The sequence below is a fragment of the Melospiza melodia genome, chromosome 2 (assembly GCF_035770615.1).
Source record: "Melospiza melodia melodia isolate bMelMel2 chromosome 2, bMelMel2.pri, whole genome shotgun sequence".
Taxonomy (NCBI): Eukaryota; Metazoa; Chordata; class Aves; order Passeriformes; family Passerellidae; genus Melospiza; species Melospiza melodia.
Genome location: NC_086195.1, coordinates 126,138,239 through 126,164,439, shown reverse-complemented (window position 1 = coordinate 126,164,439; position 26,201 = coordinate 126,138,239). Strand labels below are relative to the sequence as shown.

Sequence of the window (26,201 nt, the reverse complement as noted above, 5' to 3'; positions counted from 1 at the left end):
ATAGTTTCTCTTCCTTGGGAATGTCCTGCCTCCGAGAGTGTAATGTGTCATGTATTTACTTACATATGCAAAATTCAGCTATTTTAGTTCATGCCATGCTGTGCAGCAATGAAAATTATGGCTGCCTGTGACTTGAGCCAGGATGGTGTTTTATAGACTGATGATGGTATTTTCCCCATCTCACACCAAAAAATTGGCATTAATCCTGTAAGAGTTTATATTCAGGTTAACGTGTCCACCTGCAGGTATTGGTTTGCAGAATCAAGGCTGTGTAGTTTTTTAAACACTGCTGCAGGAGGTCTCTTTGTATCATAAGGAGACAGCAAAAATAAACTCTAAAATCCTTTTTCCTTTGGGGAAGTGGGGTATTCCTCTTCTGGAAATTACTTGGCCATCTGAGATTGGAGGTTTGAAACATCTGTGTTCAGTGTTATGTTGAAAACATTGAAATGGTGACATAACTGAAGGTCTGGGTGAAATATGACTTGAGAGTTAAATGTATCCACTTATGGATTTGACAGCCTGGTATGCAGAGGTCTTCTGATCAGGCAGCAGTTTGCCGGATGCGGGAAAATAGCTCTGATCAGTGGGTGACCTTGAAAGTGGTCATGGGTCTTCCTCTGCCCAACGGGACCACAGAGAACAGAGAAGTTCTGTTTCACAGCATAAGTTCTTCCACAGTTACTGTGGAAGAAGTAACTGAAAGTGGCTTTTTTGCTATTCTCAAATAATTACAGTTTTCAGAGTTTTACATATGTGAGAATTGCTCATAGAAGTGTCTGTCTGCTCACGATCTAGCATTTGAAAGACATCAGTGACAGCAAGTCCTTGAGGACCAGAGCTCTACTTCAGCTTGTACTTCACTGCAGGTGACACTTATCTTTATAGCAGTTTTAGGTTTTTACTTACTTTTCCTCTGCACATTCAGAGCTCTGAGTGTCAAAACCTATTTTAATGGCATTCAATTCACATGACATTCATTCCTTCAATGTACATTAGAACCCAAAACTTCAATGTCAGTACAATGTCAGAGTAAAAGAAATGTTCATAACCAATTAGAGAAAAAGCTATGTTGTCTCTTTTGTACTATTCCATGAGGCTAATATATGGAATAATTATTTTTTAAGAATTGCAAAAGAGTAAAACTTCTTGTTTCCTTGTAAAAAATGAGATCTTAGTTTATGAATGAAACAACTCTGCCATGCAGTATCAGCGAAACTTAGGCTTCTGCTTGACCTCTGGAAACTTGTGGTAGGAAATGTCTCTGCTGAAACACTGGGACAGAAAACAAGGGGTTGGGAAAGTGGAATGGTTGTCACTAAGCTGAAGTGGAAGGGCTGACATAAAAGCTTAAGTGTTTCTTTTCAGGTGGAGGTAGAGAGTGTGTGTGTGCTTTCAAAGGATGTACTTTCAAGCCACTTCTACCTATCGTATTTAATGCTGGTTTTTTTGGGGTATTTGAATCTAGATGACAGGCTAGAGAAATCATGAGTTTCTTGGTTTTGTTTGATTGAGAAGATTTTAATAAAAATTGAATATAATACGTAAAAATCCTACTGTTTAATATCGTTCCTGAGGAATATTAATTCTACAGTGTTTTGCTCAGTGGCAGTTCTCTACTGCTTCTAAATGTCATTAAATGTAAATTCCTCTTTTATATTTGTGCTATTCAAAGAAAACTTTGCCCTTGGCAAACACGTGGGAAACTCAGAGATTTTCACATATTTTTCAGAAGTTAGACAGTTTTCTGAGCTTTTGTGTTGTAGGGATTTATTTTTTTTAATGTGTGCTGTGAAATTTTGCATTAAATGACTTTGCAATGCAATTTTTTTCTCTTCACAGATGAAATCATGCATCAGGATATCATTCCCCTCTATGCTGCAGATATTCAGGACCAATTAAAGAAACAATTTGCTTATCTGTCAGGTAAGACTGTGTTGTTCCCTCTTAGACATGTTGCTTAGATGCATGGTACAGCCTGCTGTTCTTTCACAGTCTCTGAAGACTTTTATATGAGAAATCAATGAGCAACTCAAAATTCAGGCTATTAAGACTTGTTATTTAAGGATTTATTAAAAGATTTTTTTAAAGTATAATAAAAAATTTAAAATTACAGGTAACATTCAGTTTAACTGGAGATTGCAGCATGGATGGTTGCTATGGTCTTGCAGTCCTCTGCTCACAGCCCCAGCTGCCACAGGCTCTGCTGTCTTGTTTGATACTGAGGCCCAAGCTGGCACCTTGGTTGTGACCAAAGTGGTGGGGAAGCATCATGGTACCACATTCCCCCACAGCATCAGTGCTGGGCTCAGACAAATGCAGCATCGAGTTCTGGGCAGGATTTTTGACTTGGTGTCACTGACTGCCTTCTACAGTGGGTGATGGGGGCTGTGTGTGTGTGTGCCATGCAGTGTTTGGGTGATGGGGCTGTGTGTGTGTGTGCCATGCAGTGTTTGGGTGATGGGGCTGTGTTTGTGCCATGCAGTGTTTGGGTGATGGGGCTGTGTGTGTGTGTGCCATGCAGTGTTTGGGTGATGGGGGCTGTGTGTGTGTGTGCCATGCAGTGTTTGGGTGATGGGGCTGTGTGTGTGTGTGCCATGCAGTGTTTGGGTGATGGGGCTGTGTGTGTTTGTGCCATGCAGTGTTTGGGTGATGGGGGCTGTGTGTGTTTGTGCCATGCAGTGTTTGGGTGATTGGGCTGTGTGTGTGTGTGCCATGCAGTGTTTGGGTGATGGGGCTGTGTGTGTGTGCCATGCAGTGTTTGGGTGATGGGGCTGTGTTTGTGCCATGCAGTGTTTGGGTGATGGGGCTGTGTGTGTTTGTGCCATGCAGTGTTTGGGTGATGGGGCTGTGTGTGTGCCATGCAGTGTTTGGGTGATGGGGCTGTGTGTGTTTGTGCCATGCAGTGTTTGGGTGATGGGGCTGTGTGTGTTTGTGCCATGCAGTGTCTGGGTGATGGGGCTGTGTGTGTGCCATGCAGTGTTTGGGTGATGGGGCTGTGTGTGTGTGTGCCATGCAGTGTTTGGGTGATGGGGCTGTGTGTGTTTGTGCCATGCAGTGTTTGGGTGATGGGGCTGTGTGTGTTTGTGCCATGCAGTGTTTGGGTGATGGGGGCTGTGTGTGTGTGTGCCATGCAGTGTTTGGGTGATGGGGCTGTGTGTGTTTGTGCCATGCAGTGTTTGGGTGATGGGGCTGTGTGTGTGTGTGCCATGCAGTGTTTGGGTGATGGGGCTGTGTGTGTGCCATGCAGTGTTTGGGTGATGGGGCTGTGTGTGTGTGTGCCATGCAGTGTCTGGGTGATGGGGCTGTGTGTGTGCCATGCAGTGTTTGGGTGATGGGGCTGTGTGTGTGCCATGCAGTGTTTGGGTGATGGGGCTGTGTGTGTGCCATGCAGTGTTTGGGTGATGGGACTGTGTGTGTGTGTGCCATGCAGTGTTTGGGTGATTGGGCTGTGTGTTTGTGCCATGCAGTGTTTGGGTGATGGGGCTGTGTGTGTTTGTGCCATGCAGTGTTTGGGTGATGGGGCTGTGTGTGTGTGTGCCATGCAGTGTTTGGGTGATGGGGCTGTGTGTGTGTGTGCCATGCAGTGTTTGGGTGATGGGGCTGTGTGTGTTTGTGCCATGCAGTGTTTGGGTGATGGGGCTGTGTTTGTGCTAGGCAGTGTTTGGGTGATGGGGCTGTGTGTGTTTGTGCCATGCAGTGTTTGGGTGATGGGGCTGTGTGTGTTTGTGCCATGCAGTGTTTGGGTGATGGGGCTGTGTGTGTGTGTGCCATGCAGTGTTTGGGTGATGGGGCTGTGTGTGTTTGTGCCATGCAGTGTTTGGGTGATGGGGCTGTGTGTGTGCCATGCAGTGTTTGGGTGATGGGGCTGTGTGTGTGTGTGCCATGCAGTGTTTGGGTGATGGGGCTGTGTGTGTGTGTGCCATGCAGTGTTTGGGTGATGGGGCTGTGTGTGTGCCATGCAGTGTTTGGGTGATGGGGCTGTGTGTGTTTGTGCCATGCAGTGTTTGGGTGATTGGGCTGTGTTTGTGCTAGGCAGTGTTTGGGTGATTGGGCTGTGTTTGTGCCATGCAGTGTTTGGGTGATTGGGCTGTGTTTGTGCTAGGCAGTGTTGGCTGCTGAGCTTGGTCCATCTCCACGCTGAGCCCATGGCTGAATGATAATGGCAAAGGGAGATGGTGCCTCTGCTCACTGATCATCTGAGTGGAGGAAGGTGCCTGATAAGCTTCTGAGTTTGTTCTCCTGTCTTCTGCCGGTAAAAGCTCTTGCAGATGTGCAGCTGTGAACTTGCTGGAGTTATGGCCCTGTCCTCCCTCCCTTCAATACACAAAAATGGAGAGGATCAGTGGCTTTGCAGAGCTGCTCTGCATCCTTCAGCAGAAAGGAAATTTACTTCTCTGAACTACAGATGGACTCTATGACTGTTCCCTCTCCCTCTGAATCCCATCCAGCATGGAATCCAGAGACATAGGGGAATGAAACAATGGAATACTTTACTTGGCAAGAACTCACTGAACCTTGTTATACTCATAATTAACTATTAATTATGATTTATTTCTGCTACACAAGCTAAACTGTGGGTCTGCAGTAGTGACTGTGTTTTCTGTGGGGCGGTGGTAGCACTTGGAAAATAAGATATTTTTTCTGAAGTTGGCTGTTCATGCTTCATTTGAGATTATAGTGTTTAAGCTACAATTCTTCTCTGGAAATTTATTTTTTTGACTTTCCAAGCTCATTCTTATCCATGGGCAGAAAATGTCTCATAAGGGTGTTATGCAAGAATCAGCCTATATATGAAACTGTAAGTAGGGTTTGTATTTTGCCCCTCTGAAGTGAGGGGGAAAACTGGTGGCTATGGTAGAGGAGTTGTTGAGTTCACAAATCCACAAGTGTCTTCAGCACTCAATAAATCCACCTGGCAGTGGGGCTTAGTAAGAGCGGCCATTCCTCATTCTATTTTCTTCTATCTATCCACACTCATGTCAATTAGAATTTTGTTTTATTTGTCTCAAGGAATAGGTCAGCTGCATTACTGTGACTAGATCGTTGTACGTTATTATTCTTGGGAAACTTGAGCGTTAGGCATTTTCATTTCACTTTGGAATTAAGGAGTTGTTTTCTCTATCCTAATGTTCTCCTGCAGGATGCTTGTTGATGGTTAATTCTCTGCGCTGTACCAAATAGTGGTTTTACAGGTTCTGTGAATGAAGGAACAGAGCCAACGTTTTGGTACTTGATTTATGTACAATTTGATTGTTGTTACAGTTGATCTTAAGAGGGGCTTTGCTCTAAGGCCACTTAAGACATTCCCAGTGTGGGAATGAGACTTTTTGCTTATTACTGTTGCCTCGAAAATAGAATCTAAGTACATGGCATAAAACTCATTAAAATGAAAGTCCATAGATTACTAATGCCTTTGGTAAAATAGTAGGTTTGCAGATATTGCTGAATGTCTTAGATACATTTCTGATTTTAGTTGTTGGCTTTTTAACACCAATTCAGTTCTCAATACTTGAGAATTGCTTTAGTTTCTCTAATAGGATGTATCTAGGTCTCATGGGACACTTGCTTGAACAGGGAATGAAACCCAGTCTGCCTCTGTCCTAGAGGCTGTGTCCCTTCCTGAGCTGCTTTCTGTGTTTTAGTCTCCATCGGGGTCACTTCTTATTTGTGTCCCTCATTGTGCTGGATCGTAATGGAAATGCTGCAGGAATATCCAAATTAGACCTGAAATGAAACAAAATTAAGTAAAAGCTTCCACTAATGCTTCAGTTTGTCAGTAAAGATATCCAAGTGCAATGAAATCGAGGTGCTCACTTCTCCTGCAGACTGGCTCTTGCTCAGCAGTCGTGTTCAGCTTAAATCTAATGGTGGGGCAAGCTGTGGATGAGGCTTGTAATAATCCTTCACACACAAAATTTATAAAACCTAAAGTTAATATTTTACCTCAGGCACAGTTGTTTACATTTTGCCTTGGAGTTTTTTCTTTCTGTGGAACAAGGTCCTTATCTGGGCTAAAATTGTTAGTGTTGTTGTTGCTAGGCTATACCAAGTGTTGCATCTACACAGAGCAGTGTTTCACCTCTTTTACCTTTGTTTTCTTTAGTTACTATTAGTGTAACTAATTTTTCTTCCACATTTGAAAGGGTCTTCTGCCTTTGTTTTTGCTTGTTGGTTTTTGGGTTTTTTTTGTTTGTTTTTTTTTTTTTTAATCCCGTGAAGGACAGTGTAAGATCCATTTAAAAGTATCTGGAAAATGTATTCCTTATGTATTCCTCAGTCTTTCATTTGTGTTTTATATTTTCTTTCATAAGTACTTTCTTTTCCCCTGATTGCTGTGTGACTTTCATACCCACCCAGCCTTGTGCTTGTCTGCCACTGGTGTGCAGATGTGTTAAAATAAATGTAGATGGAGAAGAGCATACAGACACCTGTGTATGTTGATATGCATCTTAAATCATTCAAGCTATGTGATGTGCAAATGAGACTCTTGGCCACCATGAGTGCTGAGCCAGTTATTTAACTCCCTTTCCTTTGAATGCCTATTTATACATTGAACAACTTCAAAGTGTTTCCATTAAAGGAAATACAAATATGAGTTCATGCTATTTGCATTTTTATCTATTGATTCCTAGTTGTTTTTCCTGCCATTGAAAAATTTTACATTGGTACTAGCTTTCAAAATGTTTGTACCTTTGATTTATAAATATACACATATGCTCATACCTTTATCATTGTAAATAGTAAGTATCTCACTTTGTCTGAGTTTATTTTCTCCACTTGCTCTCCTCTGTGGGAATGACCTGACCACTCCTCACTGGTCAGACTGTTCCCATTGAAGTAGCTCTGGCTGCTGAGTCTGTGAAATTACCTTTGAGAATTTCTGAGTGGATCCTGTACCACATAAATTGCAACAGCTGGCTAAAAATATCAGCCTTACTTCTGTTAGTGATATAATGTAGACAGTATCTATGTTGTGTATGGGCAGTGGAAGAGGTATTGCTTAGCAATCTTTGCCTTGCACAGGTGTAAGCTTAACTACTGTTTTTTTTTTTATTTACTCTGCTAAACCTGCTGTCTGGAGAGATTTTGAAAAATCAAAGCAAAAATGTAGTAAAGAAATAGATAAAGGGAAAAAGTGAATCCTTGGCTAAGAGATTTCCAGTTCAAATATGTTCAGATTCAAATTTATGTATTGCAATCCAATTTTAAAGCCAGTATATTTGCTGCTGATCAGCTTGAGCAGAACGCAGCTTGCGAAGTTATGCAAGTAAAACTTCTCATTTCAAGGAAAGAACATTTTAATAAATTCCCCTTCAATCTGTTTTTCTTTGCAAAGGATATGCAGTGAAGCTTTTATCCATTCCCTCATTGAAGTCTACATGTAATTTCAAATACTGAATTCTCCAGTTAAGTATATTATGCAAGCAGAAAGGAGAAACTCCTTATCAGAAATGCACAAGCATAATAGGTGAACCACTACAGTAGTAAAAAAAAAAATCTGAAGTAAGCCCTTCCTCAGTCACTGAGGACTTCACTTTTGACAGGACTGTAATTTTTAAGCAGTGTCTTTTGATCTAAAGTTGTAGATCTGAGCCATTCAACAAGGCTGATGTTCTTGCATTATAGAATCAGGCCAAAATCTTTGCCCTCTCATCTAATTATATCCAGCTACTTCCTTTTTGTGGGGATGGTGAGAGTACTTTTGAGAAGACCTTTTTATTTATGCAAACAGGAGCAGACTAGTTAGGGAAACATTACAAAATAATCTTACTCATCCTTCCTGGAAGTAAGTCCAAGCAATTTCTTTGTTGCTGCCAAACTTTGCTGTCCATACAAAATCCCAAACAACTAGCATGTCTTCTACAGGGCTGTGGGGAATTACCCTTTTCTCTGTGCTTGTGTGCCTGTGCACTTGTGTGTGTGGTTTTTAGCAGATGTTCAATACACAAGTTTTGTAATTTTCTGTGTCAATGCTTTTTTAAATTGAAAAGAATACTAATTATGTCTCATTTGCGATTGTTTTTAGATACCAAGTTACTAATCTGCCTCTTGATTAGAAATTCTGAAAGTGCAATTTCCTTGGGTTAGCACTCCTCTATGACCCAACCTGCTTATCAAAAAAGAAAACGAATGCAGAAGACATAGCAACGGTGATGGGAAAAATTAGCTGTCACAGAATATAAGGAGTAAATGCTAAATCACTGGGACTTAGGGAAACTTTACCAGTGCCATCTCACAATAGCACAGCTAGTTTCCCATGGTTATTTTTTCTATTGTTTTCATCCACAAGTCCACGATGCTCTGGGTACACACAATTTTAGCAGTTGGTGATATTGCTGGTATTAATTGTGTTCAAAACCTAGGAAAATGAAGTGCTATTTTCTAAGCACAGTTTAGTCACTTTGCCATGGTCTGTGGAGCTAGTACAATTCAATGTTTTTAAAATGTGTGTTTCTCCAAAACACAGGGCTGTCACTGTTGTAAAAACTGACCTTAGACCAAGGCTCGTAGATCTGTTTGGAAGAGCTCCACCTAGCAGGGCTTTGCTAGAATTTTTGAGGTTTATCCACTGAAAAATTACCATTTTATGAAGGCAATTTGTTTTGACACTTAATCTCTTCAAGAATTTTCATGTGAATAGACTGCCAAAGTCATGTATAAGTCAGATAATAACAAAGTTTTCTCTTAGTGAATACTCACAGAAATAGGATGGAAGCAGATCTGCTTAATTTAAAGCAGTGTGGTATTTTTATTTTATTTAATTGCTGAAATAAGCTTCAGTCCTCTCTACTTCTATGGTTCTTGCATTTGTAGCCCAGAAAGTAATAATGCTCTGAGCTGTAGAAGATTTCTCCAGCTTCATGTTATAAGACAAACATCAAGGAATTCTTGGGCATTGTTTCAGGTAGTATGTCTGCAGACTGATTGCACCCACTTAAGGACTGATGTGTTCTCTTCTGCTCTGTGCAGTAAACATAAAACAAAAGCTGGCACTCAAGTGGCATTTGTTTAATATTTCATAGAGAAATGATCCCGAATGTATTTCATAATTTTCATAGAATCACGGAACAGATTGGGTTGGCAGGAACCTTTAAAGATCATCTAGGCTGTCCCTACCCTGCTGTGGGAAAAGACATCTTTCTCTAGATCCATTCAATCTGACAATTTCATAGTCAGAACAGTGCTCAGAATTTTTTAAACAAAAATAAGGGGATTTGTTATACTTTCCAAAATTTGTGTTTAAAAAAAAACAGGACTGAGATTAGACTAAGAAAATGCTCATAATGCTCTCAGATACTTGTCTTAAAAACACCTAAAATATTAAGTTCCAGTTGTGTAGTGCATCACTGTATAAGACTAGAAATAGGAGAGCAGGCTTGTGTGTGCCTCTGTGGACAGAACTTGTAGAGCACATCAGTTAAGGGTGTTCAACAGTGTAACTGCAATTTCAGGACTCTGAGCTAGAGGGGAATATGAAAGATGGGAATGTGAAAATTTTCCAGAGGTTAGGACTAAGATAGTTAGGTTTAGTCACTGTACCAACTGACCTGAATTTATTGAAATATTGCTGTTAAATTACTAATTTTTTTGTATGGTGATTAAAATTGCAGTAACTTATTTTAAAAACTATTCTGTATGTGTTGAATTACTTGCATGAGTTGTAGCACTCACAAATTCATTTGTGTTTTTTTTCATAATCAGGTGTATATAATTCTGAGGTGCTGGAAGATTATTATGTGAATTTGTTTTAATAAGATGTCTGAATTTTTTGCCTTAAACCTGTGTTTCAAAAAGCATAAGAGAAGTGAAATTGCTCAGTACTTTTCACTGGAATGCTTTCCCTCTCGCTAAAACCAAAATCAACAACAAAAAAAACCCTCAAGCTTCCTAAATTTTTTATCTCCTCGCCCTAAGTTCTGTGACTTGGTTTATTTCTGGGTGAAGAGAAGAAAATCACATTTGACACAGCTAATTTTATGAACTATGTAATGCTGCTTTTGCAGAGGTAAAGAAAAATGAGGAAGAAAAGAATGATTCTGAATGTAGGAAAACAATTTCTTGCTGCATCAGGTTCATTAAGAAATAAAGGACACTTTAAAAAGTGAACTCACTATTTCTAATATTTAATATAAACACAATTAATGTGTAGGATTTTTACTTTATTTCCCATGCCATTTTGTAAGTTTCTCTGGCAAATGTTCATTTTAAAGCAGCAGCTGCTTTGGCAAGAGTGACCTGTCTTTCCTTGATGTCCATGTATTTAATCACAGAATCACTAGGTTGGAAGAGACCTTCAAGATCATCAAATCCAACCCATAAAGTTGCAATATAGAGAGCAGCTTCTGTAAGTCAGTGATGTTATAGCTGAAATTTACAGAATTTCTCATTATTTAGCATTTCAGGTCACTCTGCCCTAAACTGTTTTGAGCAGCAGGGTTCTGATAAGGAAAAACACTTGAGGAGCATTTGAAGGTAAATGTGTGCTCCAATCGCCCAGCAGGGAAACTGCAAAGAAAAATCAGTGAAGAACTGATTCTAAGAGCTCAGGGGAAAGTCATCTCCACCCAAGATAACCACAGATGGCTGTACTAGAAACTGAAAATTAATTGGCAGTCTCCAGGCAGGATGGCTCTATTTGCCCTTGACAATCAGTGCTGGTCTGGGAACTTCCTGAAAATCCTCATCCAGACTTCTGCTTTTAGGACATGTCCTGCAAGTCTATTGTTGTTGTTCTTTTGTTTCATATGTCCTATTTATAGATGATAAGTAGAACAAAAAAAGTAACCAATGAAGATACCACAAATAGTGTATGATTGTGCCTAAAAATAGTTTCTCTAGAGAGAGCAGAATGCTTCATAAGCAACAGAAATAATCATTATCATGCTTTTAACAACAGAGGAAAATGCTTTAGTTGTGAGAGCTTGAACAAAAACCAGTAGAGTCAAAATTGGTCTTAACTTATATTTGTGTTGTGAAAATTTGTATAGCTAAAATTAGCTCCCTTGACTCAGTGTTGCCATGTTTGGATGTGTCATAAAGGTCATATTTGCAAACTTGTGATATTTGCATAATAGTTGCATTTTGTTGTTGTTTAAATACATCCAAAGCATGTTGTTTTTTTCATGTATTTTGATTCCAAGAGCTTCACAGTGACAGCACTATGCCATCTGTAAGCTGGTAAATGGAAATCAGATTCACCACAAATTAACATAAAGATACTATTTCAGCTCTTCTAATTACATGTGTTTTGGAGGGAAGTTGTGATTTCTTTTATCAAATGAATCTGAGGTCAAATATTTCTCTTCTTTTTCCTGTGAGGTTAGAGGCAAAGGGACTGGAAGTGGGTAATAATCTTCACAAGTCACTGTTGCTCTCATAATTGGTGCTGTTAATACAGTTTAATTCTGGTTTCTGCACAGTTACCAGATTTCAAGGCTGGAAAAAAATATCCTTGTTATCTTATAACAGCATTTTTTGTTGTTTTTCCTCTCCTGTTGAACTATGAATCAAAGATAACTTCCCAGCAGTGTATTCCTGTCAGCCCAGAACAGTTAACTTCATGCACTTGCTAGGGCTTATGAAGCCCCTTGTCCTACCTGTCTTTATGAATATATGCTTGCTAAAGACATGAAACACTAATAATGCCTGTAAAAAAGAAATTGTTACATTTTGCATATAAAAATATATGTGAAGTGCATGAAGAAGCGTTGTGTCTGTGAATTGTACCCAGTGGTGCAAATGCCAGGAAAGATACATGTAATGGTATCCAGCTCCTCAGCAGCTCTGCTGCAGTGTAGGTGTTCAGCTCTGCTTCACGTTCTGTACAACATCTGGGAATGGGAAATCTCATTTGAAACACCTGCATCCATTGTTTTAATGTTCTGCCCCTTCTGTTTCACCAACCTGGAAACAAAGCAGCCACTGAGCAGGATAGGGGGTGTTGCATGAATGAGTTCCAACTGGTGAGAGCGTTGAGTTCAGTTCCAAATGGAGATTCACCTACTTAATTCTGAATTAACTTTTTTGTTTCTAAGTTGGTTGCTTTCTTTCTCTGAATTGCTGCTACTTAGATGCAGTTGATGTTTATCAGAAGATGCACTGCCATCTGGTGTCAGAACTGCTCACATTTGTCCAGAAAAAAATTCATTTCGTGAATGGGGTGTAACAAAGTCCTTTCTATAAAACTTCCTAAGCACTGAAGAAGAGACAGACTGTTCAGAATAAACTGTCCACACATGAGCCCTAAAAAAAAAAAAAAAAAAAAAAAAAAAAAAAAGAGAGAGAGAGGAAAAAATGCAGTTATTTTATCAGTGGGAAATTTCAGTCTTTCAGTCTGGGTAAAGAGACTTGCATGTAAACACATTTGCTGCTTCTTTTGTAGGTGGAAGAGGGGGAGATGGCTGCCCTGTTATCACCTTTCCAGACTATCCAGCTTTCAGTGAGATTCCTGAAAAAGAGTTTCAGAATGTTCTGACCTACCTGACAAGCATTCCAAGGTGAGCACCTGTCTAGAAGAAAATAAGCTTTTATCTGCTAAGGGACTTTCCACATTTGATCCCTGACATCTGGTGTAAAAGTCAGGCTTGGTATTTAATTAAAGAAAAGGAAAATTAGGCTTAGGGTGCAGTGTCAGTAAGTGCTGGTTAGTGACAGCTGTCTAAGGTAGTTGTTAGATAAATGACATGCTGCTATTTATATTTCATCAGAAAATTACTTCCTGGTATGTGTGGATATAGGTCCCATGATGGACATTGTCCTCCTATGTCACTGTATCTTAGAATGCAATATTCAGAGTTTTAAGTGAGCACCTGTATAATTTTGGCAGAGCATGCTAATTCCTGGGTGTTGCTCAGGATATTACTCAGTGAGGGAACACTCTGCATCTACATACAGAGGTTTGTCCTCACCACTTGAGCTGCTCCCTGGCTGTGCTGAATGTATCGTGTCTGCAGACTTCCAGAGCTTTGCTTGATGGTGCAAAGCAGGCCCCAGGATTAATTCTGACTCTCTTAGAGGGCAAATAGTGCTACTACCAATGGGCTCTCCAAAAATATAATTATTTTTGTTGGTAGACTGTTAATGAATGAAATAGTGGGCTCAAAATCTTGATGGAAGTGAGTAAGGCAAGTAGCAGAATAAAGTACATACTCTAGAGACTTCAAGAGAGGAAATTTTGGGCTTATTCAGGGAACTGGTAGGTGGGATATAAAGGAAGGCAGCTCTGAAGGGTAAATCTGCTGTGGAAGGCTGCCAAGTTTTGAAGGACAGTATTCTCCAAGTACAAGAGAGGCACGTCCTGGAATGTGAATGGACGTAACAGGAGGCTGACCCCACTGTCTGAAAGTGAACTTGTGCCTGAGCTGAGATACAAAGGCAGCGTACAAGAGGTGAAAGCAGGGACAGGCTACAAAGGAAGAATGTAGATACATTGTCCACAAATGTCGGGATGGCGTCAGAAAAGTCAAAGCACACCTGGAGATGAGGGACGAGAAGAACGGGACATCACGGACCAGTCGAAAAAACTTCTCCTGCTTTAGTGGTACAGGAATAAACAAGGACCTATGCTAAATGGACTGGGCAAATTAGCAGCAGTCAATAAAGATGAGGCTGAAACACTTGAGTTCTTCACTGCAGTCTTCTCTGCCAGTGTCTGCCAGGCCTCTGTGTACAGAAAGAAAGTTCAAGGAGGAGAATGACAAGCAATGGCTGAGGACAAAATCAAGCATCTCTTGAGAAGTCTTGACCCAAATCTAGAGTTTGGGATAAGATGAGCTGCTTTGAGAGTGGTGAAGATGCTGACCAGTGTCATAGTAAGTTTGCTCTGTATAATCCTTGAAAGGTTTGGAGATTAGAGGTAATGCCACTTTGATCTGTGAGAAAATTATGGAGTGAGTCCTCTTAAAACACACTTGGGCACATAAAAGAAGGAGGTGGTGGGGAGTAGCCAGCATGAATTAAACAACAGTAATAGTGCTTGACCAGCCTATTTCTGTCATGACAATACTGGATGCATCAATGAAGCAAAGCTGGGCATGTTTTTTGCCTCCCCCTAAGCAAGACTTCCTTCTCAGTCTCCCCCACCACTCTTCTGTTCACCTTGAGTTGTTACATTTTGGCAGGTGGGCTCCCGAGTGGGTAAGAAAGTGGTTGGATTATCTGGTTCAAAAAGAGGTGTTTATTGACTGATGTTTTATCTGGAGACAGTTTTCCTCAGGGAACTGTATGTATCCATGCTGTGTGATGTCCTTGGCAAAGATCTGGAGTAGGAGATGGAGTCCACCCTCATCAAGTTGTACTTGATGTAACCAGCCCCTCCTGGTTGTACTTCTTAATCCTCAGTTTGTCAGGGAATGAAACTCTGAAGCTCACAGCCAGCATTTGCATTTCCTTTGTTTATCCTGGTGATGGTTAAACTGCATGGTGCTAGGCGTCCCTTGATCGTGTCTTGGGTACTGTTTCTGCAAATAATTATATTCTGAATTCACATCTGCTTCTCCTTTTGAAAGTCCTTGGTAGTGCACTTCATGGTGGCCCACTGAACTTCTGCACAGAGTGGAGTTCATGTGAGAAATTCTGATCAGAACAAACAGCATCTGGGATGGTGGGGGAGCACTGAGTGCGTCCCAGCACACCACTTTGATAGGAGCAGATTTTCTGAAGGTTTTTATGTCAGTTGCTCCTACCTGACAACAATTGCTCTGGGAGTATTGAGCCAGAAGTGGTCACTCTTTAAGTCTGGCTGTTCTTCTGATTTTCTTGTTTCTTTAATTCATAAGTATTTAGAAAGTGAGGAGTGTTCCTTGTAAACAAAGGAGATGGCCCAGCTGTTCTAGATGTTAAGAGTAAGGTATTCACTCTTGCGAATATAACGGTTCTCTAGGTTTAAAGTGATAACAGTTCAATTTCAAATCTTGTAAAAATAATACTGTTGTTGAGATACTGATAAATTTGCCACCTTTTTGTGCCTGAGAATCAATAAAATCTCAAAGGGCTTAGGATATTCCTGACTGATATCTTCACTAGCAGTGTCAGTAGCTTATAGCGTAAAATTGTGTTTTGAGACCTTGTGCAGGTTTATGGGAATAAAAAACTACAGAAATGACACTAGCCAGATGCCAGCATACATCCCTGTGAAAGATATTTTGCTGTTGATACGTTACATGTATTGATATGTGTAACATCAGTGACTGCAATTCTTGAATTGGGATATTTCTAGAGCTCTTATATTTATTAATATTGATATTTATTGAGCTCTTAAAGGTGGTGTAAGGTAGGATTTTTCCTGCTATCTTAGTGTTCAGAGATACTGTTTTAGGTGCTTTGGAAGGGGCTTTTAAAGGAAGTGGAGGCAGTTAGCTTTTAGTTTGTCAGTTGGTTAAAGAAGTGTAGGGGGTGCACATTTACAGAAAGGCTGGAAATGCAGCCACAGCTCTTAAGCATGGTCTGCTCTCTCAGGTTATTGTCATTTCATTTATCAGAGAGGTAACTCAGTCTTTTGGCTGTTCTGACAGACTAAGGGCAAATGGACTTTTCTAAGAGCACAGACTGCAGAGCACAGACACATCTGGAGCCACCCCAGTTCCTCAGAAAACTTCTTGATCTACTTGGCCCTGTGCAAGATCACAGCAAGGTGTTGGCAGCCGTAGCTCAAGCATTGTCCAACTGCCCGGAGTCACATGTTAAGGGAAACTATATTTCATGGGGATGACAGTAAGGAGCTACTGAGAGCCTCATAAGAAGATCTTTCTGTCCCCTGCAGTAGAGTTCACCCAATAGTATATTTACTGATATAAATCTTAGAGTGACTTCAGGTTTTCAAGATCTCTTCCCAAGTGAAAGAAGGCTAGCTTAGGACTTTGTTGAAAGAGGAAAAACTGAAACCTCTCAACCTACCCTTTTCTTCCTTCTAATTTTATAGATAAACATGCGCTTGTCACTTCTTACTGTGTTCTTGTTCTGTATTATATAAACACTCAGTTTTGCAAGTTTTTTCTGTGTGAACTTTCTCTTGTCTTTTTCACAGTAAACTTTAATCATGAAACAAAAATATCTTGTGAAGTATGTTGCATTTAGGAATAGAACTATTAAAAGTTGCATGCTGTCAGCTTAGATGATCATGGAGTGGAATGGAGTAAATAGTAGAGCCATTAGCATGTGCTTAGATGTGTAAATGCCTGATATGTGAGGATGTTAAGAAAGGACACAGTGGAAAGGGAATACCTCATCTCAGTTTAAAGATACTGAGTTAACCTGGGTGCAACTGTATAACATTAAGCAGAAAGCTGAACCGTGTTCTTCAGGTGGGTGTTGTTAGTGTTGCAAGGTAAATTAATGTTCTGTAGATGGCTGGATAAAATATGATGTCTAACAAGGTTTGTAGTAATCTCAAAATATTCAACAATCTCAGTACAGATTGTTGGCATAATGTGTGACAACAGTCATGTACCATGTGTACGGAAAGATCGTTGCTTTGTCAGGCAGAACAGTGGATTAAGGATGACAACAATAGACAGCAGAAGATTGCAGCTAATGCTTTCATAACTTCTGTTTTGGTATTGAAATATATGTTGTAAGGTATCTGCATAATGCTTCTGAAGCAGGTTTTTCCTTTTAGCAAATACTTGTTTTATTGTTATTGAAATATAAGATGAAGTTTTATTAAAAAGGTGAGAATTGTCTTAAAAAGATACATAGGCTACCCAAGTAGGAGGATCCTTGGCAGTACACAAGGCAGTACTTTCTAGGAAGAGTAGTTTAACTGAAATGCTGAATTGCTACAAATAGTTAACATGTAAATATTGATCCACATGAATTAATAGGTCTTATCAATGGAGTTGTAGAATGCAGTAATATCTCTAGATAAAGCGTCTGTAAGAGGTGACAACTTTAAATTCAACTGCATTTCAGTAGAGGTCAGGCATGTCTTGCATCCTTTTGGGATATTTTGGGATTTTATAATGTCCATGTGGTTGGTCTGATTCTCTTTCTGCCGAGAATGTCTCCTGTTACTTCAGTCTGTGAGTCCTTTGGGGATGACTGCTGAGCTCAGTAGAGAAAAAGGCCATGCAGAGGAAGGTTGTCTTCTCTCTTAGCTGAGTAAAAGCCCAATTACCTCCAAACACCATCATTCTTACTGCATAGTGGGACAAGCAGCTGTGCATTGTTCCTTTGACATCCCACATGTACTGAGGCTGAAGGAAGAATGTTGCATTTCAGGGCATTCAGTGTTCTCTGTTTTTAAAGTTTGGGGGTTTTTTTTCCATTTTTCTATTGATTCTGGCAAATTGATTTCTAAGATTTGCAGTGCACCTTGAAGGCAGGTGTTATTAATATTTAATTTCTCCTCATCACAGCTGTTTCTTGAAATGCATTTTACTAGCTTAAGTGTGTACACATTGTTGGAATATGAATTTACCAAACATGGGTAGTGGCATGAGAACTTGCTTCAAAAGAAATTAATAGATAATTGCAGTGGTTAAAAAAAACTTAACTACACAGTATTCTTCAACATATGGTTTTGCTTCTGGTTAATTAGCAGTTTCTACTGCAATTAGAAAACAATATGCTGTTTATGAGAACAAAAGAGTATAGTTTTAATGCTTTTCTTTCCTGCTCATATAAACTCATCTTTGAACAAAGAAAGCAAGCTAAGATTCTTGTGGTCACAAGAGATTGGAAAACTAATATTTTAAAAGTGTAAAGCTAAGTCTTAAACGCAAAATCCCTTTCAGGAGAAATAAGTAGTGTAGATTAAAAAATTCAGAATGGTTTCTGATGGCCTGTTTGAGTCCCATGCTGTTGATTAAGTATGCTAATGGGCCTTTTTTCCTTGTATTCTGACAGAGCCTTGTACAATTTGTCTTTGTAATGCTATCCTGTCCTACTGCATGATCTTGAGCATAACTCAGGTTAACTTGGCATGTTCAGCAGTTTCCTGTTTTGAAGGGTGTCCATCAGTTTCCTGGCTGGGAGAGTGTTCCCTTCTTTGAGATCCCTGAGGGTTTACAAGTGCTTGAACACCATGTAGCCTTCTAAAAAATCCTGTTGTTTTTGGTACTGTGTGGTGTAGGAAGCTAGGGAGCCATCCTGTCCAAGGGATGGAACAGAACAAGATGACCTCCAAAGCGTTGATGTCCGACAGTTCCAAAGCTCAGGAGTGAGGTGTTGCTAAGGGTTTGCTTGTTTGCTATACCAGCTTCCCATTGTTTGGGATAACACTGGGAAACAGAAAGAGAAATGTGTGTGCTAAGCCTTTCAGTGGGCTCAGATCTGTGTGGGCACAGCGAAGTGTGATGAGGTCGGGTTAGGCAGGGACCAGAGGGACAGGCAGCAGCATGGCATGGGTGTTGCTGGAGCTAGCAAAGCTTGGTTTAGGGACACAGGGGAGCTCAGGGCTCGCACAGCTTGGGCCTGGCCAGTCTTCTTGGCACAGGTCCACCTCTGTGCTCTGAAAGCAGAGGCAGCAGTGCTGGGGTAATGCTGTGTTTTGAGCCTGTAAGTCCATCAGGGTCCAGCAGACCTTGCAAGGAGCCAGTGTCAGAAGGTAACAGCCTGTGTTTGCTCATTTATCTGCCAACTGAATGGGCAGCCCACCACTAGCTAACAGTTAAGCAATTTTGTTTTATGGAGTGCCAGGGATGAACATCATCACATAATGGGAAAGAAGTGCCAAAAAACAGCTGCCCTGACAGTTCATACTGACGTGCTGAGCAACAGCTTTGAAGCTTCAGAGTTTATTTCTGTCAGCTGTGCTTAATTTCCCTGCTCTCCTCTTTGTTGGATTACAATCCAGGCTGAAGATATGGAACCTGTACCCTGCTGTTACTTTGGCAGCCCCTCAAATTTGTCAGTGAGAATATCCCAGGACTTCTAGCAAAATCTGTCACGCTGTGTGTACCCTTCCTTTCTCAGAGCACAGCTGCCAAACAGTTGTAAATACCATATGTTGCTGTAAGCAGACAGGATAAGGTCTTAGGTTTGAAGTAAGAGTGTTGTAAACTTAAGTGGTAGTCCAAAGCTTTTGGTCAGATACATACCCTCACAAGATTAAGGTCAAAGACCAGATCGTTACTCAGAGTCTGAATTTTTACTGGGTTTAAAAATATTTACACTTGTTTCAATGTCCACCTTATAAGTACCTGTCCACCTTATAAGTGCCTTAAACTTGTTTTAAAGCCCAGCCCTGTAAAGGTAAAGCCTTTCCAGTCTTTAAATCCCATTTACACCTTTAGGGTTTAGAGGATTTGGGTAGCATGTATGACACGCACCATCAGGTGGTAAATTTAGTCTGCTAATGAGACAAAGTAAATTAAGCACTGTAAAATTGTGAAAGTTAATTACTAAAATTCTGGACTGTCACACAGAGGTTTTGATTAGTCCAGTATCAAATTCAGAGAATTTAACACCCTATTTAAGTGTAATGGCCCAGTTCTAAGATAAATTGTGCAGCATTCCCTGTAAAGTTGTTCCAATACTTTGTGCAGTGGCATTAGTGGTTGTTGCAGTGTCCTGGAGATATCTATAATTCTAAAATTGCAGTTCTGAATAGGTGTAAAAATGTTTTATGGAGTTGGACTTAATAGTTCTAAAATGAGGGCCACACAGGCTTTCTGTTGCTCAATTTACTTAAGCCTAAACTGACATAGAGCCCTTTTGCCTTTATTGACCTATTTATCCTTAATTGTCCCTCCAGGATAACGTGACCTACTTCAGCCATCTGTAGTTAAGTCTAAATGAGTCCTCAAAGTTCTTGTCTTTCTTCAAACAGTCCTTCTAAAAGCAGCTCTGCATGACCTGAAGAAATCACATTGTGTTTTCCATTTAGAAAATTATAGCTCTTCCTTAAAAAACTCTTATTTTACTTAATTTCACACACTAAAAGGGATTTGTTCAGCAACAGCTTGTTAAAACAATTTTTCCTTTACCTGCAATAATGCATTAAGGTAGCTCTGATTTTTAGCTCCTTGGTGGGATAAAATTTGTGAATTTCTGGGCAGGCAGAACTCGATGATCTTTAAGGCCCCTTTCACCCCAAGTCATTCTCTGAATCTGTGCAGTTATAAAAAAGGTTGATGGGTACCATGGAATGCAGTGAGTGCACATGGCACAAGCAGATGTCCAGGCCCAGGCAGATGATGATGCCTGGACAGTTTAGTTGTTATTTTTAACCCTGGCTACATTCCCTCAGCTTCCCCCCCAACAGCAAAAGCTTTTTGGAGCAGAAAGAAGGTCAGCATATATGATAGAAGATAGCCAGCATTACTGCCTTCCAATCAGTCGTGGTTAAGGAGGAATTGCTGAAAGTGGAAGAGAGGCTGATTTGAGGACCTAAAGGAGCACAGGAGATAAAGAGCAGATATAGGGACCAATCAAGGAAGATACTCATGCCCATATCTCTGAATCTGAGTGGGGAGATAAAAGAAGTATGACTTACATGATATATAAATTGGCATAAATATTTTAAAATAGGTGTGTACCAGTGCTGGCCATTTGGCCGAGGAACGCAAGCAGTGCTTGAGACAGAACTCCCCCACGTAAATATGTTGGGATTTGTATCTCACAGTTTCAAGAGACCTGGTTCTGTGCAGACTTCTGGTTGCTTTTGGGACCAAGGCTGGGGGCAGCTCTCCTGTTGGTCAGTGAGTTAACATTTGCCTTGTTGCCAGGATGTCTCTGGTAGTGGCGCATCTTCCTTGAGAGTTCTTGGTCTGCTGGCAGTGCAGTGAGCTGTTGTCACTGCCCTGTGGTGACTGAGGAATTTTCAGAACAAGCATAGGGCTGCACATAACCACTTGTGGCTATGATCTACAATCATTGTGAAGTTTTGAATTGTTAATAGCCCCTTAGACAAAGCTCTTTGAAGTTGCTCTCATTATTTTTTCTCCTGTTTATCTGGCTTTTAAGATCTCCTGTCACTGACATAACATCATGTGTAATTATTCTTGCCTATGTTTATAAAGTGACAAAAGGCATGTATTTTCATGGTTCACTCTGCCTGGCTGTACGATTCTGCTCATCTCTTCTGCTTCATGAACAAATTTTAATCACTTGCCTATGATGGTTTTTATTTATGCTACCTCACAACCCAACATTCATTGAAATTCTTCTTTGCTGAGAGATCCTAAAATGCAATTTTGGTTATCTGATGGTCCCCAGTCCTGAGAAAATTGCAATACAGTGTGTTTTTAGCCATGCCTGGGGCATGAACTAATAACAGCTGAGACCAAAAGTAAGCATAATAGGAAAGGAAAGAGAGAAGGTTTTCAACAGTGGTACCCTGGATAAGATTTAGGGACAGTTAGCTGGAATCCAGAGAAATAAGAAAAAAAAGGTGCATAGTTGAGGCAAAGAAATGCATCAAATTTCTTATCTGAACCTTGTCTAATGATGAAGTTTTAACAGGTTCAGCTCCAACACAGAAGCTCAGATTTTCTTCATTTCCTGTGCAGGTTCATCTGCTTCTGTGAAGGGAATGCAGTAACTATCAAAAAACAGAATAAAGAGACTGTGTAAATGCTTTGGGTTTTTAAATGTGCATTTAAAAACATATCTATTCACAGAATTTCAGAATGGAATTAATTAGATTGTAGAATAGTATGCATGTTGTGTTTTGGGAGTGGAGAGAGTTTTTATTTTCAAAATCAAATTTTGAAGCATAAGCATCAATAAGAAATGGTGCCTTCTTGCTTGCAGGTTGTGCTGCTGCTATGAAATGTCACAGCATCAGCTGTGTTGGGTGAAATGTAGCTGTTAGTGGCAAGAGATTATAAGATCATTTTAACTTGGCAATCAGTGATTTTGGACAGACCAGTAGAGGCTGCACTTGTATAACAACACTTCTGGCTGTCTTATTTTAAATTTTCTTCAGCTGGAATTCCTTCTCTTTCCTGTATTGCTTCATGAACAGTGGCCAGCCTTAGTTTGAGCTGGGTGAGTTTTGCCTTCCGCAGTTACAGTTCATTGAGCTGACTATGACAGGGCTCAGTAAAGAAACAGAACAAATTTTTCTACATCAAGAGCCTTCTTTTGTGTTGAAGCACAGCACAGGTTGCTCACTGGTTAAACACAGTAAGGAGGATCTGGCAAGCTTTTTCTCTGACTCCAGAGATGAAGGTATGGAGAGACAGGTGCAGTGCAGAGACTTCTACACCACCAGGCACTTTAAATTCTGCACCTCAGAGAGTTTGAGGTGAACTTGCTTGGGTCTGCTTTGGATGATTTCTCAATGAGACAGAGGAGATGGACATGCCCTTCTAGCACTTCTGCATTAGCTGACTCCTTCAGTATTTTCAGAAGAGATAGAGATTACAAAAACTGAAGACAAAACTATATTAATTCTGTCTGAAATTACAGAATTCATGTAGGAAGTTGTTAATCATTGCATTCCTATTTTTGCCCCATATGCAGTGCCATGTACCATAAATAGAGCACACCTGTAATTTCTGGTTTTTCTCATAAATATTGCTGGAATAAGAACTGATTGCTTATGGACTAGTTACACACCTCAGCTGAAAGTGATTCTTGTAGGAATCTGAACTGAGATGTCACAAATGAGTATCACCACAAGATGTCAGTTTTGTCACTGAGTGGGAGCCAAAATGTCATGCCAGTTTGCTTTAGGGGCTCAGGAGGTCTGCTAGGTAGCGAAAGAGCTTCATCTGGGTGTTCATAAATGCTGCTTTTTTTAGGGACAACCTTGTCCTCAGATTTGTTCAGTATACTTGACCTCAGTTAGTCATACATCTACATCTGTGGCAGAACTTGGAACCAAAGTTGTGTTTTCTGTCTAAGGGACTGAATGCCATGACAGCAACATGCAGTTGGATATGCAGCCATCTTTTGGAAATACATTTTCAGTCTATTTATTTTCTTGGCAGATGGTTTCTTTGCCGCTGATATCTCAATTACAATGCAAGTCTCAACTTTTCTGTTGAAAAAAAATAGAAAATATAATTCTAAAGTTTGCTAATTTAGAGCAAGTGTGGTTACTGGGAAGGTTTTACAGTTCAGAACGCTTCCAACTTGTTTCAGGGGTGTAATTACTTTGTGATGACATATTTTATAATTTATTAATATCAAAAATGATAAATTGCAAGTTCAGAATATAATTTGTAACATTATGTAATGTTATGAAATGTTACATTTGTAACACATTCTAAAGGATTATAACATCTTTTATTTGCCAGGCTCGTCTTCAGTTAAATGCTTTTAAATACTGATGTAAATGCAGTTTTTTCGAATACTCATTAAGATCTGGAATAGCAGCAGCCTTACAAAGCAGCATTCAGTTTAGATACAGTGTTGAAACCTACAGGCTTGCTTTGCAATTGAAACTAGGAAATTCAATGTAAGAGCTCATATGGCTGGTTTACAGATCTTTTCCAGTTCCTGCTATCTCTAAATTGTTTTAATCAGGAACCTTCTGCAGTGAGGCTGGGTACTTTGGGCTATGAAGGCCTTGAGACAATGTCTGAGGCTTTCAAAATGGAACTTTGAGGAATATGATGTATATCAACCTATTTTCATCATTTACTTGAGGAAGCACAAGTCTGCTTTCTTTTCCTTAGAGATGTTGGTTTAAAATGTAAAGTCCCTAAGTTTAGTTTTACTTTGGACTATGAGAAAGAAGCTGTCATAAGATGAAAGTATTTAAAGGCCAAATGAGTACAAGTAATTTTAAAATTATTATATTAAACATTGTAAAATTATGGGTACATGCCAAATACGATATTTTTTGTGCCTTTTTTAAAGTACCCAACATGTGGATTTTTTGGAATGAAGTGGATGAATTGGCCAGTTCTGAAACAAAGCAAGCTTTACAATAATGAGCAATCAAGAATTGTAAGAAAATGAAACTGTTCTACTGTTCTAGACCTAATTACAGTTTAGTGGCTGGGTGCTACATTTTATACAATGTTACAGCTGATTTTTTTTTTAATTTTTTTTTTTTTTTTTTTTTTTTTTTTTTTTTTTTTTTGGTGTCAAGTTTATAACCCATTAAATTCTTCTGCTCTAGGAGACACTGCATCCTCTAGGACATAGCTAATGATCAAATGGAAGTAGTGTGGGTTACCCTACCCTACGCAAGGGGCAGGAGCAGAGGAGATGTGCAGCAAGGCTATGCCAGGTGAATTGTTACTGCCCTTTTCCTTGCTGGCAAACCAGCATAAAACTGGTGCAGTGAAATGTCACCACAGGGATAAGCTGTTTTGTTTTTTTTTTTTTCTTTCCTAGTTGCCGTACTGGAGATTTTTATCTTGATTTATTAATGCCATTGATATCACATTCTTCACTATATTATTTGACTGTCTCCTAGAGTTTATGAAGGCCATTAAGGAGGTGGCTCTTCTCTGCTTCCATTATTTGCTGGGGCATTTGTGATTTCATTTTTTTAGTGTGTGAAACACTGATGATAAAGAAAGAATTCTTGTCTCCCCTCCACCCCCCAAGAAATCATTCCTAGCAGCAACAGGAGAGATGGAGAAGTAGTCTTTGAGGTGGCTTAGGTTCAGTCAGTTTGAAGTGTCTTGTCTCTGCAAATGTAGAATGCAAAGTTTCTCTTGGGAAGCAGCAACCTTGCTCATTAAGTGTCTGATTTCCAATGGGCTGTTCCTAAGCTAAGTGACCGATGATGAGTGGGTGAGCCAATTCCAAGTCCTTCTTACATAGGGTTACAGTTGTTTGCCAAAAAAGATTGGGATTTGTGAGGTGCCCCAGGCCTCGCATCTTTTGAGGCAGTGTGTGCATGTCACTGTGCTGAGGGTGAGGAAGCTTTAGAATAGGGTGGTACCAGGGTTCTGCTTATGATACAGATGACTGCAGACATTGCCTTGGTGCTCTGTTCAGCGCAGTAATTCTTTGTGAAATATTGTTCAAGCCCTAGTATGGAAATAGCTGTTCAGCCCTTGAGAGCAAGAATTTCTAGACCATTTGTATGCTGAGGTAGTTGAGGTAGGGAACAGTCCTGACTGTCATGCAGGCCAACTGTTTAATAATAAAGCTCTAAGACTGAATTTCAGTTTTAAATAAGTGGACTTATGTAACCTAAAATGCTGTACAGAATTTCAAACATGCAGAGGTTTGGTACTTTCAGGTCTCTGGGATGAGCCCAAATATTTGCTTTGTTTCATTTGTAGCAGAGACAAATGTATACTAACTGCTTTCATACAGCAGTGTAGAAGCAATAGGAAATTATTGGTGTAGCAGTTGTCACCACCCATACCTTGGAGAAATGCAAGGATCTTTCAGAGGATGTTTATGTCATTTCTTCCACATACCCCAAGGGAAGTTTCTTTCCACAGTCCTATGTACTATAAGCTTTCCCACCCTTTCCCCCAAGTGCATGAGCTAATAAGTCTTGCAAACAAGACAAAGAGGAGATGTCCCCATAATGTAAACTGAGGAGTCACTAAGTGGAAAATTCAGTTCCTGCTCTGCATGGGAAACTGGCTGCTTGTTGGGCAGGTATTTCAACCTCACTGTCCCCTCCTCCTAATGGTTGTACACTGGCTCCCCAAGACAGGGGGAGGGACCTGAGCAGAAAGTCCATCCTCTGCTGCATTTTCTCCAGTCCTCTGTGGCCCTGCTTCTCTTCCTCCACTTTCTACCTTTCTAACCTGGCCTTTGTGAGTTTGCTGGGCACATTTCCTGCAGAAACAGGGATGGTTCCCTGCCTGTCTAAAAATGTTCTGTTCTTTGTTCTGGTGAATAAACAGAAGAACAGTGAGTATCCCATGATGTTTTGGGTTTTTGTTTTGGTCTGGGGGTTTTTTTTGTGCATGTATTAGGAGAGAAACAAAGGAAGGAAGAATTTTATATAAATTATGTTTCAGAAAGTACACCGGATACAAGTTAATACATTAAAGACAAAAAAGGTCATATGGGAAATGTTAAGAAGCCTGAATAGACAGGTGCTTCTGCTAAGGTTTTCTAATATTTCTCACTGTAAAGGGTTTTTTCTAGTCATTTACAACTATGCCAAATTTTCTTTCCATTTTTGAGGTGCCGCCTGATTTTATGGAGTTAAGTTCAGCCAAAATAGCTGTGTGGTTCCTAAGATGCCAGGGACCAAATCCACCATGCTCTTCAAACATTGAGACAATTGTTTGAGAAGCTCAAGTGTCTACTTCCTTTGTTCAAGGACTCAGACTAGACACTCAGAAGAATGATGGCTTTTGTGTCAAGAAAGTACCTTGAGA

At 40.1% G+C, this 26,201-nt stretch overlaps 1 protein-coding gene across 10 annotated transcripts in view; it reads left to right on the top strand.

Moving 5' to 3' along the window:
• Window positions 1-26,201, top strand: part of MCF2L (MCF.2 cell line derived transforming sequence like) — a 146,832-nt gene that overhangs the window by 77,278 nt on the left and 43,353 nt on the right. For all 10 annotated transcript variants that reach the window (XM_063149931.1, XM_063149928.1, XM_063149939.1 and 7 more), the window contains 2 exons: window positions 1,843-1,926; window positions 12,386-12,500. In XM_063149931.1, coding sequence (XP_063006001.1) covers window positions 1,843-1,926; window positions 12,386-12,500 — 199 coding nt within the window. The remainder of the gene's footprint in view (window positions 1-1,842; window positions 1,927-12,385; window positions 12,501-26,201) is intronic.